A 13,321-nucleotide genomic window follows, 5' to 3' on the forward strand; every position below is an offset into this window, starting at 1 on the left:
TTAGTCCTTGATATATATCATCTGCTCAAAGTAATTTACAGCATTTAACTCGATATTGTTTCCACTTCTTTGAGCGTTCTCCCGCATCTGGAAGCGCGGCTCTGCTAGGCGGCTTGCCAGCCAAAACGCCGCATTTGGGAGCCCCGTTAGCCCCAGACGTGCCAGAACAGGCCGATAGGAACATGGATGTTACCACCTAGTGTCAGATGGGAGAGGAGCAGCAGCCGGGGATGGGGACAGGGATGGATGGGGACAGCACGGCCGTGGCCCTCGCTCTGCAGAAACCACCGGTGCTGGACCTTGGACACCTCGGCTTTCCTGGCCATCAGCAGGGACAGGAGCTTTCTACCCTTGTAACAGGGATGGATCTAAAAATAAAAATGCGCTATACACTTTTGAAGGGGAAGAGTGCAGAAAAAGTCCATCTGTGTTTTATTCTCTCTTTTCAGTTCAAGCCAGATTTGCTGGTATTTCTTGCCTGCAGCCAGCCAAGTTATTCACTGTAACAGTCAGGTCCACACAGTCCTTATTCAGCTCTTGTTTTTGATGGAAGAAGAGAGGCAGCTCTGCCCATCCATGCCAGGAGCATAGGGAAGGTGTCCGGAGCAGCCAGCAACAAAAATGCAGAACATAACAGGTATGTAGGGACAGGGCACCAGGCTCAGCTGTTCAAACCATCACACAGGCAGATATTTAGGGAACCAAGCACAGCAAACGTTCACCAAAGGAGATAATGCTTTTTCAGACCAGGCAGGAGTCACCCGTGGCCTCAGCACAGTCTGCCCAGCACATGGCACGGCAAAGCCAAAAGGCTGCGGGTGCACCCACGTGGGCAGGAGCTCCGGCCCCAGGCTGGGGATGGCTCATGGCACTGGCTGAAATTAAAATTAAATGATCCCTCTGTCAAACTTAGACCTCACTGATTACCCAGGACCTGACTGAAAATGCTACCGCAGTTGAAAAAAAATTTTTTTTTTTTTTTTATATTTTATTTTCTGGCACATACTGTCCCTTGTGACCGGACTTAGCCTCGGGCGGTGACAAAGGCTGCTTTCTTACAGAGTTAACGCTGCAGCACACCGTGGCCCCGCAGCTCCTGCTCTGTGTCACATGAGAACAGACAACAGCTCCAGCCCTCAGGGACCCAACATTCCCCCAGGACCCCCATCCCTTGAGGATGCTCTGTCCCTGCCTGGGGCTGCTGCCAGGCACCGGAGCTCACGTACCCTCTGTCCCACGATGGGGAGGAAGCCTGAACCAGACTGCCAAGGGCCATAAGACAGACAGTGAGGGCCAGGGAGCTGGAGGGGGGAGAAGGGAGGGCACCCAGGCAAAGAGTGCAGTTTGCAACACATGCTTACAAAAATCCTAGCAAAAAGTGCACTGGCAATCCTCGTTCCAGCACTTCCCAGGAGCTACAGGCTTGATTTTTCCAGCCTCAGTAATAAACTACCAAATTTTTAAGATTATACCCACAAGCGATGTTAAAATAATACTGAAGCCAGGAGATAAAACACTTGGAGATTACACCGACGCAGCCACCGCATGCTACACGTAACACGGAGCCTGGGGGCAGAGCCCCCACGCACCCGCACTCAAGGGGGAACTGGCACACAGAGATTATTTCCACTGGAAGAGCATCCCTAGCGCACAGGGTTCACATCCCAGCTGGAAAGCAGCTCGGCCAGGGGAAAACCGTGACTATCAGCCGGTGAATCGCCTGTTGCCTGTGCTGCCAGCTGGTGACGCAGTGAATATCCTATCTGCTGGAAATACAGCGCTGTGGTTCCTTACAGAGGAGCGCGTTGGCCAGAGAGGGGTTGCCAGTGAAGATCCAGACAGTTCAAAGTGCAACAGGTTCCCTTCTCCTCCCCAAATCAGCCAGCCAAGGAAGCTGTCCAGGTCCAGGCACCGCTCACCACACAGACGGGACCAGCCGCAGAAACTGTCCCGCTTTCACCGCTCACCCCTGTCTCTCCCCGCTGCTGGACATCAGATGTCCAGCAGCAAAGCCCTCGCCCTCCGTCCGCCTCCCCAGGGCAGTGGCTCCATACCTTAAAGACATTCCCAAATCCTTCTCCTGTTACAAGCAAAACTGCTGGCACAGGCTTTTTACAGGAGTTTTCTCTTCGCTCTGTGGTGTAACACAGGTACGTCCAGGAGTTCCTGCAATCCTGACCAAGGAAATTAATTTTACGGTGAATTTCTCTTTGACAGAAAAAAAATCGCAGGCAGAAGCAACACAGTAAGAAAACAGATTTGACTTGTGTGTGCTTGCATACAGCACGATTACAAGCTGCCTCCTGCTTTCAGAAAGCAAAAAGCACACAGAGGATTTCTAAGGGGCGAAAAGCCAAACCAGGCTCCCACATCCCTGCTCTCCCTCTCCCCAGGACCCCCCTTCTGCTCCCCTCAAACCCTGTCACCACAGCAAGGCAATGGCATGATGCCGGGTGGGATGGGGAGGGGGATGACCAGCCGCTCATGCTGATTCTCAAAGGAAGAGCCTCTGATGGGGCAGGGGGGAAAGAAAAAAGAGAGATGCCCACAGACCCTACCCCCCTGCTCTGCTCTTGTGGTTCCAGCCAAGGCAGGAGCTCTCACCATGTGGGCATGGGATGCAGGAGTGAAGATGCAGGCTCCTGGGCGCCAACGCAGCAGCATGGAGGCAGGTCCCAAGGGAACGGTTGTGGTCTAGAGGGGACAGTGGAGTGGGCATGTGGGATCTTCTCCCTGCCAGCCCCGGCCCCCACCTCGCAGCTTCCCAGCATCACAGGCATAACCCCCCCACGGGATGAGGGGCTCAGGGTCACCCCAGGGTTCACTGGTGGGTGCTTGTGTCCTCTAAAAGACACAGCAGGGACCTGGAGAGAGGAAGACCACCCTGACACACGGCACTGGCCCTGCACCGCAGCCCTGGGGATGGAGACGTGCAGAGCGTGGCCAGCAGCAGGGGCCTGCCCCGGCCCCTCTTCTCCCCACACACAGCCCCCCCAGGGAGGCCACTGCCAAAGCACACCAGCGCTGGACAGCCCTGCCCGCACCCCTGCCTGCACCTCTGCCCACTCTGCACCGGCAGAGCCGCCGAGGGACAGGCAAATTCAGCCCGTCCTGGTCTCACCAGCAGCAGCTCCATCTGGTTCCTGTTAAATCAGCCACACAAGGTGGAGAGGGTTTCCTACCCCCACACTATGGTGTGCAAAGAGGGGGAGGTAAAACAGCTTTTTTAAGACATGGCTGCCCTTCTCTTTACCTTCCTGCCTGGAAGGCAGCCAGGAGCGGCTCATGCTCACATCTGGAGGGGACCTTCCCCTCCCAGGCTCGCTGCACGCCCCACACCGGGCACCGCTCCTCTGCGCAGGCATCGCCCCTCCACCCCGGGCACGCACTCGCTCTGGGTCTCGCTCCCCTTCTGGCACTGCAGCAGCTTTGTCCTGAGCCACTATTGCCAGCCCATGGGACCTTCTGATGTTGTTATCCTTGTGAGGAACTGGGCAAGCAAACCTCAGTCCTGCAGCAGGGAGGGAGGGATGCTCCTGCCTGAGAAAGAGCAGCGGCTCAGCCCCCCAGGGGAAACACCCCAAAAGCAGACTTTAGGCCACCCTAAGCCCTGTCTAAACTGCCATAAAACCTACATCACCCTTCCAGAAAAGGCTTGAGTGTGCTGCCCAGCCAAAGGAGCGCTGATATCCACCCATGCACAAAAGCAAAGATCCAGCCCCACCGCTGAGACCCACCTTCCTCTGGCACGGGACCGCATTTCGCTCACCTCCCCTAACAGGCCAAACAAAGCGGGTTCCCCCCATGCTGCAACCAGAAATGAAGCAGCTCGCAAGGCGAGGGGCTGTAATCCAAGGGCGAGCCCTGGCACCGGCGGAGAGGAGCTGCGGAGCAGCCAGATCGCAGGAACGGAGCCTGCACACCCGGTGGCAGCAAAGAAACGCGGACGAGTGCGGGCAGGGGCCTGGCAGGCAGCACCGGGATGCTCCGGGAGATGGGGTGGATGGAGAAGCCCAGAGGGACGGGTCCTGCAAGCACAGAGGTAAAGGGCAGGACTCCACCAGAGCCAAGAGCCCAGGGAGTGGCAGAGGTGACACCAGCACATGCAAAGCACCAGGTGTTTTAAAACGTGAGAATTCCACCCTGCTTCCTAATCACCTTTTTTTGGTTTTTAACCAAACCCCGAAGTGTCCCCTAGACTCGGACCATCAGCTGCGGATCTATGCCTGCACTGCTCTGCTTACACCGCCCATGCCGGTGCTCCCCAGCCACCGTGGCTCCCAGCCAGCTCCATCTCTGCCGCACACCTGGCCCCACTCGGCTTTAAAACCTGAAATTGGTCCCTCGGCACGTTCAGCCAGCGCTGAGCTCGACCAGCACATCCCCTAGCGCAGAGCCAGGGCAGAAGCCCCACAGCATCCCTCCTGCTGCAGGCAGGCAGGGCTGGGAAACCTTCCAACCACCGGCACAGGGGGAAAGCCCTCCGCCTAGGAAAACCCTTGCGGGATCCCGCAAGGTATCAGGAACAGGGTGTTAGCCCTCCTCCAGGCAAAGCTGGGGAGCGTTGCTGTCTTACAGGAACAAAGCAAAGCACTTGGGGCTGTGCCGGCCAGCCGGGGCAGGCAGGGACCCTGCTGCAGCACCCACCCTGCCGCTGCTGCGTGCGCGGGGGCTCTCCTGGAGAGCTGGCTCAACCGCAAAGCGGCCCAGAGCAGCGCCCGGCCGCTCGCAATGCCCGGCGTCACTGCTGCAGCACCGCCTGGTGCTCTCCCTTCTTCCTAATTGTCTCTTTGCAACCACACCACGGACTTGCAAAGCCTGTGGCTCTGAGAACAGCCCCTCGGGATGCAGCACTACCATGTCTCACCAGGGCCCCACAGCGAGCTGGAATGAATTCGGGCTCTCTGCCAAGCCTTCACCCCTCTGGGAGCAATGCAATCGGGCAGCGCTCCCCCAGGCCAGCCAGCATCCATTCGTCGAGCACAAGTCGGCGAGGAAGGTCCTCTGGTTAGCGTGGGCAAGTCACAGCCAACCCCGAGACATCTACCAGCCATCGGAAACATCCCCAGGCATCTGCAGCTTTTGCTCGGGCTCCAGGAGCGTCGGAGCGTTCATAAATACTTTTGCACGATTTAAGGTTTGGAAATAAGCCTTCCTGCGAGGCAGCTCACCCCGGCTCCAGCTCAGCTCGGTGCTAACGCAGTTAGTCACGCCCAGGGGGAAGCAGAATCAGAATGGAGAAGGTAAACAGAGTCACGCAGCCGTTTCATTAAAACACTATTTCAAAATAATGGACAAGAGGGGAGGATCCCAACTGTCGTGTCCGCTAAGAGCTGAGATTGGCCAAGGAGCAATTTCCCCTTTGGATGTGTCAAGAGTTAGCTATTTCTCACATTAGCTCACATCAAGTATCATTCCACTGCTATTTTCCAAGCCTACATAACGCGAATTAGCCACCTAAAATTTTATTCTTGGATATTTCCAAATAGCTTCACAGTGGAGTGGCTACACCGAGCAATTTTTCGGGCCGCCCGCAGATGACAGTGACAGACAGATTGATGGCAATGAAGTTATTTTGTCTCCTTTCGCAGCTGACTAAATTTGCATTGGTATTTTCATGGTACAGACTCCACCTTTCATCTAACATGATTAATGCTGTTGTAAATACAGAGAAAGAACCAGCTGCTTCTGGCTTCTTAGCTTCTACTGAGCAGCTGATAAAAAAAAAAAGTCCTTTTGTTCAAGCATCTCTAGAGCCTCTGCAGACTTTATGAAGAGCCTTTTATTTCAAAAGGTTAGAGAAGCATAGTGTCTAGAGCCAGTATATCCTACTTTTCTCACCACAGATCTGGACGGCATCTGCTGCCGTGGAAATGCCTGGGGCAGCGCACCCAGTGCCAGCCCGCGCTGTGAGGATGAGCCCCCCATCAGCCAGGGATCTAACAGGGCATCGGGTACAGATGGTTTTGCTCGTGTCTTTGCAAGGTCCCTTTGAGCACAGCTTGTGCCCAGCCAGAGAAGGGGCTGGATAGCCTGGAGGGCTCCAAAACCAGCCCCGAGGGCCCCCACAGATCCTCTGGCAGGAACAAGGTGGCTGAGACATCACAGTACTTTCATCCACGATCCGTAAGGGCTGGGCAGGTTATTCACGGACCAAACGCGCTGCGAGTCCCCAGACCACGTAAACCACAGTGTGGGTCTGGGAAACAAAGGCATAGAGGAGGCGGCGTACCACGAGCCCCGGGAGTCTAATTCAAACAGAAAAAGAAAAGCTTTTGGTATCGGCACATGGAAGAGCCCGGCAGCAGGATGCCGTTTGCGAGCCAGCCACCAAGAGGTGCAAGCAGCTCTTCCAGCTTCACACCAGATTTCTTTCTTTCTCCCATTTCTTTAGCAGTGCCCCCAGTCAGCCCAGTTTTGGCTCTGACACGGGCAGCTGGGCATGGGGAGGCGGCAGGGCTCTCCCTGCCATCACCCACTCCCATGCCCAGGTTTTGCTCCGCTTGGTGTGAAAATGCACCCAAAGCCCAACCCCGTGCTCCAAGCAGTTTGGAGGAGCTGGATTAACACCCCCCCACCGTGCCCACACCAGTCCCAGAGAGAAGCACAAAAGGGTTTGCCTGATAGCACGGGGGTAACGCTGGCACTGCTGAAAACGGAGCTGGGCGAGAGTGGCTGCTGGCAAGGCTGGAGCAGGCGAGCAGGGATGCCGGGAGCAGGGATGCCTGAGAGACGATTGATGGTTGAGATGATTGAGAGCCTTTTTTGCCACCAATTACAGAGTCCAGTGGCCCTGCTTGGCAGGAATGGAAAACAAAGCCACCACACACTTTCCAACAGCTCCAGCAGCTGCTCCTACCTGTTGGGGATGGTACTTCATGGAAAATCTCAGCATGGAGAGCGGGGAACCTGTGCTGGGGAGCCTGCCTGCTCCACGGGGAGCAAAGCCATGACTGCTCCCAGCTCAGCAGTGACAGAATAAGGATGAGAAGCTGATGGCATCCTTGCAGGGAGCCACGGAGACACTGGGCAGGGGCACTGGGGAGAGGAGGGTGTCCCAGCTCCTGCGAGCCTCTGCCACTCGCAATCACCTTTAAACTCTTGCTGCTGGCCCCCAGGAAAGGGATTTGCTCAGGCTAAGATGTCACTCTACCTCATCCAGATTTACATGTCTCTAGCTTTCAGTCTTATCTTCAGGGGGTTTTCTCCCCTTCCTCCGAAGTTCCCCAGGGGTGAAGCTCCCCATACAGAAACAGCTACCAGTGTTCAGCTAAGCCGGCAGCATCACCAGGGATGTTTACTGGAGATAAGGGAGAGGGGAAAAAGAAAACCCAGCGTGATGCACGCAAACCCCTTGGCAGTGAGCAGCACAGTGCCTCCTGATGCAGCCCAGCACCCCCCAAACCCCCGGAGGGACGCGGGCTGTACACACCTCTGCAGACCCAAGGTCCCCCAGCAGCACCCCGCAGTGATGCCCACACATGCTGCCCCCCTCCATCAGCCACCCCAGCTCCACTGATCTGCCCAGCGAGGCAGAAACGGAACCATTGCAGAAACCAGGCATCGATGCCAGAAACCTTTTTACACGTCCAACAAGCACAACCACTAGGAAAATGCAACAACACTAGGAATTTCTTCTGCTCCCTCTGCCCACGCTTGTGCTTCCAGACAAGTTTCAGCCAATGCATCTCCAACCACCCCAGCATAGAAGCAACGTGGGACAGACAGACAACCTCCAAGAGGCAAAGGCGCGCACAAAACCTGATGCACGCAGGGCAGAAACGGCGTTGTGGCTTACCTGGCACTGTGGAAGGTCGCAGATGTGGATTTTCCAATAGCTCCGAATCCAACTCCCACTGCCAGACCCTCTGAAACAGGAAGGAAAAAAACAGTAAGGTCAAACCCTGCAAAAGCCCTGAGACCATCCCTCCTCCTGCATTTCAGTGGAGCAAAGACTGATGTGAGCAGGACGCCAGGCCAGGTGGTCACCCTTCTCGTTTTAACCTAAGCACATTTAATCTGAGCCCTAAAGCAAGACCCTGCCACACTGCCCGGGGTGCTTCCCCACTGTGAACCCAAACCAGCAGCTTCTCGGGAAGCCAACACAGGGAGGAGAGGTTTCTGTATTTATGAGTGCACTGAAGGGGAAAAGATCACAATTCCCACCAGCTGAAATGCTTTTTTAATAAGGAGCACAGCAGTGCAAACCACCAATGTCTGTTTAGAAAGATTCAGGCTCAGCAAACCTCTCTGCAGAGAGGTGTCTCTGCAAGGTGCAGATGGATCAGTGCCCCAGGGAACCGCAGAAGAACCAAACACCCACTTCTCCCATAAAGTCTCTGGGACCAGGCTCCCGGCAATGCCACCTCCCCAGTTTCTGGTCTCCCTGTGCCCAAATACCAGCACAATGCCTGTACAGACAGTCTCCAAAGCAGAAGGAAACCCAAACTCTACAAGAAAATTCCCACCTTACAGATTATTTTAGATTACAGTGAATCCCATAATTTTAGATTACAGTTCTTCCCGTAAACCCCAAAGAAAACCAGCCAAGAAGCCCTCCCAGGAGGGCGGTGGGTGCAGACCTGTGATCCACCACTGCTTCTTCCATGCAGCTCCTCAGGGATAACTGCTCCATCCTTCCCTGCTCCCCTCCTGCCCCTTCTCAAACTTTTCCTACACTCCCACAACTGGCACAGCTCTTTTGTCCCTCCCGGAAAAAAAAAAAAAAAAAATATCTGACTTTCAGGAAGCATCAAACCACCGGTACTTCTTTTCCTTTGCTCAAAATGCCTTTTTTTTTTTTTTTTCCCAGCCTTTCTGGTTCCACTCCCCTCCAAGCAAGGCAGAGGAGTAGGGGGGACATCAAAGAACAAAAGCAAACCTGTCTGTGTAGCTGGCTGGGTTTTACTGCCTTCAAAGAAGGCAATTACCTGCTCCAGCTGCTGGAAACCATGCGAGAGGACAGTGGGGACTATTCAGATGAACATTCAAACAGGTTGAAAATGTCACTGAGAGTGTTTACCTGTGTACTGGAGGATAAGGTCTCAGAAGAAGAGGACTGTGTCTGTGTTTGTGGTCTTCTGAATTTCCAGTTGCCTTGGAAACACACCATAAAAAGCAGCACTAACTCGGATAATCACGGCATTTGCATCCTCAAACCCAGGCTGAGCATGGTGAACTGAAACACTCGACAACCCCTCAGAGCCCCGATCCTTGTGCCAAAGCTCAGAGAAAACGACGGCAGCAACCAACCCTTTGTACAAGGTTATGGGGTAAGGAGGTTCCAAATTGTCCCTAAAACACCACGAGTGGATGATAACTCATCTAGTGAGACAGCCAGAGGAACTGAGGCACACGCCAGAGCAGGGCTCACTCGCTCGTGCAAAGTGCTCAGACTGCCCCAGCAGCACCCACCCGAGCACTCGCGGCACGAGCAGAGCTGCGAGGACTGCGAGGGGGAAGGTCTCCGCTCCGCCGGCACTGCGGCAAACCTTGGGGAGCAGATCTTTCCAAAGGCCTTTAACGGCTGTGCCGGGTACGGCTGCGAGGGTGTAATGAAGCTCCACACAAACGGGCCTGGCACTGCTCTTCCGAACGATCTCTTCCTAAGCGAGACTTGCTCGGAGAGCAAGAATCAAAGGACAAAAGTGCTCTTTTGTGTGAATAGCAGAGATGGCTTTGACAGAGGGGGAAAACCACAACAATTTCCTCACTGCACAGCGGATCTCATGCAATAAGAAACTCGGCAGCACAATTAATGAAAGCACAGATCACATACACATGGAAACAAATTATGGGAAATTAAAATCAACAGATGGTGTGTAGTGAACTGCTTATTTGGAGAGGGAGAAGCAGCCGATGGTGGAAGCTGCAGCACGGTGGAGATGCTCACCAGTGCGAAGGGGAGGAGGTGCCCCAGCAGCCTCCAGCTATGGCCTTGGCCATGTCCCCACCTCCCAGGAGAGGAGATAAGAGCTGGGGCAGGTTGAGCGCGACCACGAATCGGCCAACAGGCTGCTGAGCCCAGAGCACCCCACGGGGACGCACAGCCAAGCCAGCCTGGGGTCACACATGGTCCAGGAACAGCAGGGACCCCTGCACATCCCACAGCCCCTGCGCATGCCTGGGAAGGCTCTCATGACAGACAGTAGATACTGTGCGATGTACTCAGCCCGTTGCTGTGATTTGTTTCAAATATTTCATTTAGAAAAGCCTGCCAAGTTCACACAATAACTCTGCCACTTCAATAACACACGTTCAGCCTCTTTCAAAGAAGATGTCAAACCGCAGAATGACTCTGCTTTGCAGGTAACCAAGCAGACACACAGAGATTTTTCACGGAAAACAAACAAAAAGCTTGCTGCCAATTTACCCACACCCAAAGCTCACAGCCAGTGCTCAGCCTTCTGGTTGCAGTCCCTCTCTCGGGCATTCTGCACATACTCAAATTATAAATAGCCCAAGAGGCTTCTTCAGGTGGGCAAAGACACAAAAAGAGAAAGGTTAATGTTTCTAAGTCAAGCACTTCCAGATGCACAGCACTGCAGGCTCTGCAAACGGATGACTGGGACATCAGGCCACTGAAGACGGGGATGGCAGAGCAGATCTCATTACGCACTGAAGGCTCGGACATCAGCTTGAAAAATACACAGCCCTGTGTGATTCCTGGTTCTTGGCACCATCGCCAGCAAAGGGGCAGGGAGGAGCACAGTCCCGGGCATCCCTGAACCACCGGAGGATTTACCACGGGCCACCGTGCGGAGGGAAAGGCAAAAACCACGCAGCTTAGCATGTGAAAGAAGGTGGAAGGCAGGCGCACATGTCCCATGGGAAACCCTTCCATCTCAGAGAGGGGTTTTCCAGGGATTTCAGTGGCCAAGGCAGTTGTCAGCCCCACTTGCAACCAGCGGCAGAGCTGGAAGAGCCAAAGGCTCCGCGCAGCCCGGTGAGCCGGAGAGCTGGCATGGTGACAGCGCCAGGCTGGGTGTTAATTCGGCATCTCCCTGCAGTGTTGCAGAACAAAGCAAGAAAAACTACGACCAATTTCAGCCACTGTCAAGAAAATGCTTCTATTTAACCTAAACAAAGGGATTTTGCCTCTCTTGGGCTTCCTTGGCTTTACAATTCAAGACACTTTATCCTGATAAGGCATTACCCAGGGATCAGACTAATCCTACGCTAACTTAAGGATCAGCTACAGACCTTTAAGTCAACAGTGCTCGTTGCAAAGGCATGTTTTCCTCCCTGCTTGTTTTCCAAAAAAAAAAAAAAAAGCTTCAAAACCTCTAGACTGAAAAGCGATAAAGTGCTGGAAGGTCACTACAGAGACTCCTGTTGTTAATGCCAGACGGCTCTGGGATGCGTTACGGTAGCCTGCTGATGGCAGCGGCGAGGAAAAAAGCATGATATCTGTAAGTCTCCTTCCATACTACATCTGATACGCAGATCTGATCTAAACCAGGGCGTCTTCATAGCACCATGGACCGTCCACCAGCTCCAAAGCCAAGGGAAATCCATTTTCCCTGCCCTGGGAGCTCATATCATCTCTGGGGCCAAGCGCTGCCATCCTCCTCCGCTCTCCCTTAGCTTCTGGCTGTTGCTGAGGACAGGATCAGCTCCCTCCTCCGCAGCCTCTGAGGGCACGATCGGAGCAACATGGATGGGAGCCATGGGCACAGCAGGAGAGGACCACGCAGGAGCGAGGACAGCATGCAGGTCTAGTAGGACCATTGCTCTGAGCCCAAAAAGCGTTTCCATTTCAGGTAAGACAACCAGCAAAAAATTAGAAAAGGAAAAGCCAAGAGGGAACACCGCAGCAAGGAGGAGTCGGTGCAAAGGGAAGGACCGTGGGAAGGGGAGCAGAGCAAAGCTAGATGAGCACCCAGTCACGTCAAGGCACCACAGGCAGGCAGAAGGTGATGGCACGGTACGACACGACAGCCACAGCACCGAGCAGGGCAGCAGAGGAGAGATGAAAAGCTGGCAAGGAGGACATCAGCCAAGGAAGCAAAGTGACGGCCATGCTGCTCCCAGAGCACCTCTGACACCTTCACGCTTGGCCTGAGGTCCCCAGCACTCAGCCACCAGCATTCAAGCACCAGCAAGCAGAGGGGGCTCGATACATGCAGCATGCTGTCACAGCTCTGGTTTTATTTTCACTTTAATTTCACTTCGGTGCCCCATCAGCAGAGCTGCAAAACAGCACAAGATGTTCTGTCTCATTGAGCCAGGAAGACAGCGACAATGTTCCCATCTGCTCTAATCCACAGGAGCACATGAATTGGCTGGGATGGGCTTTGGGATGAGCCCAGCACTGATCCATATCCTCCTCTGCGACATGGAGAGCCGCACGCCGGGATGTTCCTGGAGAGGCCAAAGCTGAGGGGACCACGTGGGTTCCCGAGATGGGCTACAGGAGGGTGTCTTGCCTTTGGACTACCCCAAACAAAAAGTGCCCAGTGCTGCACTTCCCAGGGAACCCTTCTTGGCAGGGATGAGAGGAAGGCTTGCTCTGGCAGGAGCAAGGTGCCCACAGCAGAAGTGGGATGGTCCTGGGGCACCTGGATGCAGCTCTGGGCTGCCAGTTCCTAACCAACCCTGATACCAAAGACCTGGACAAGAAAAACTTAGAAAATACAAAAAGAACTTTAAAAAGGAGAAATTTACTGAAGAGGTGCTTCTACTTTGAAAGCAGAAGGCTCAGTCGCTAACAGAGACGGCTCCAGGCAGCCCAGGCTCGCTGCTCAGGCAGGCAGTGACGGTCTGTATGTGTCTGATCAAAGGGGATGAAACCCCAAACTACACCGCAGTTGGGAAACTAAGAGAGATCGAAATCACCCGAGAAGCTGCTTTGCCTTCCCTGGTCTGAAATCTGCTTTTGGCCACCTTCCCTGATCTGAAATCGCCTTCTGCCAGCGCCCGCAGCACTGAACATTGTTTCATGGCTTTTGCGTTCTCCAGTATCTGCTTTCCAAGAAGCACCACGGGCTCCAGCCCTGCCCGGAGCGGCCAGCCACGCCGAGTGCCCGCTTCCACGCTCACAGAGGGGGGCTCGTCCCCCAGCGCCTCCGGCTGCAAATGCCACACCAGCCTTAAGTTCAATGATCAACTTGAAAGCGGAACGGCTGATCCCATCCCATCAAACCTCTCCCTTATCACCCACCACCCGAGTCTCCGAGAGCTCGGCAAGCTGAAAGAACCTGGTGAAATTAAGCAGGCTGCAATTTTAAATCCTATTCAAGGCAGCTTATGCAGCCAGGCAGGGATCACAGCCCTTCGCCGCCTGCTCTCCACCTCAATCAGCAGCCAGAACCCCCCCTGC

General features: G+C 54.5%; 1 protein-coding gene across 3 annotated transcripts in view; it reads right to left on the minus strand.

The window, feature by feature from the left end:
* Positions 1-13,321, minus strand: part of SLC39A11 (solute carrier family 39 member 11) — a 99,097-nt gene that overhangs the window by 18,159 nt on the left and 67,617 nt on the right. For all 3 annotated transcript variants that reach the window (XM_040582080.1, XM_040582078.1, XM_040582079.1), the window contains exon 7: positions 7,799-7,868. In XM_040582080.1, coding sequence (XP_040438014.1) covers positions 7,799-7,868 — 70 coding nt within the window. The remainder of the gene's footprint in view (positions 1-7,798; positions 7,869-13,321) is intronic.

The sequence above is a fragment of the Falco naumanni genome, chromosome 1, assembly GCF_017639655.2.
Source record: "Falco naumanni isolate bFalNau1 chromosome 1, bFalNau1.pat, whole genome shotgun sequence".
NCBI classification, from domain to species: Eukaryota; Metazoa; Chordata; class Aves; order Falconiformes; family Falconidae; genus Falco; species Falco naumanni.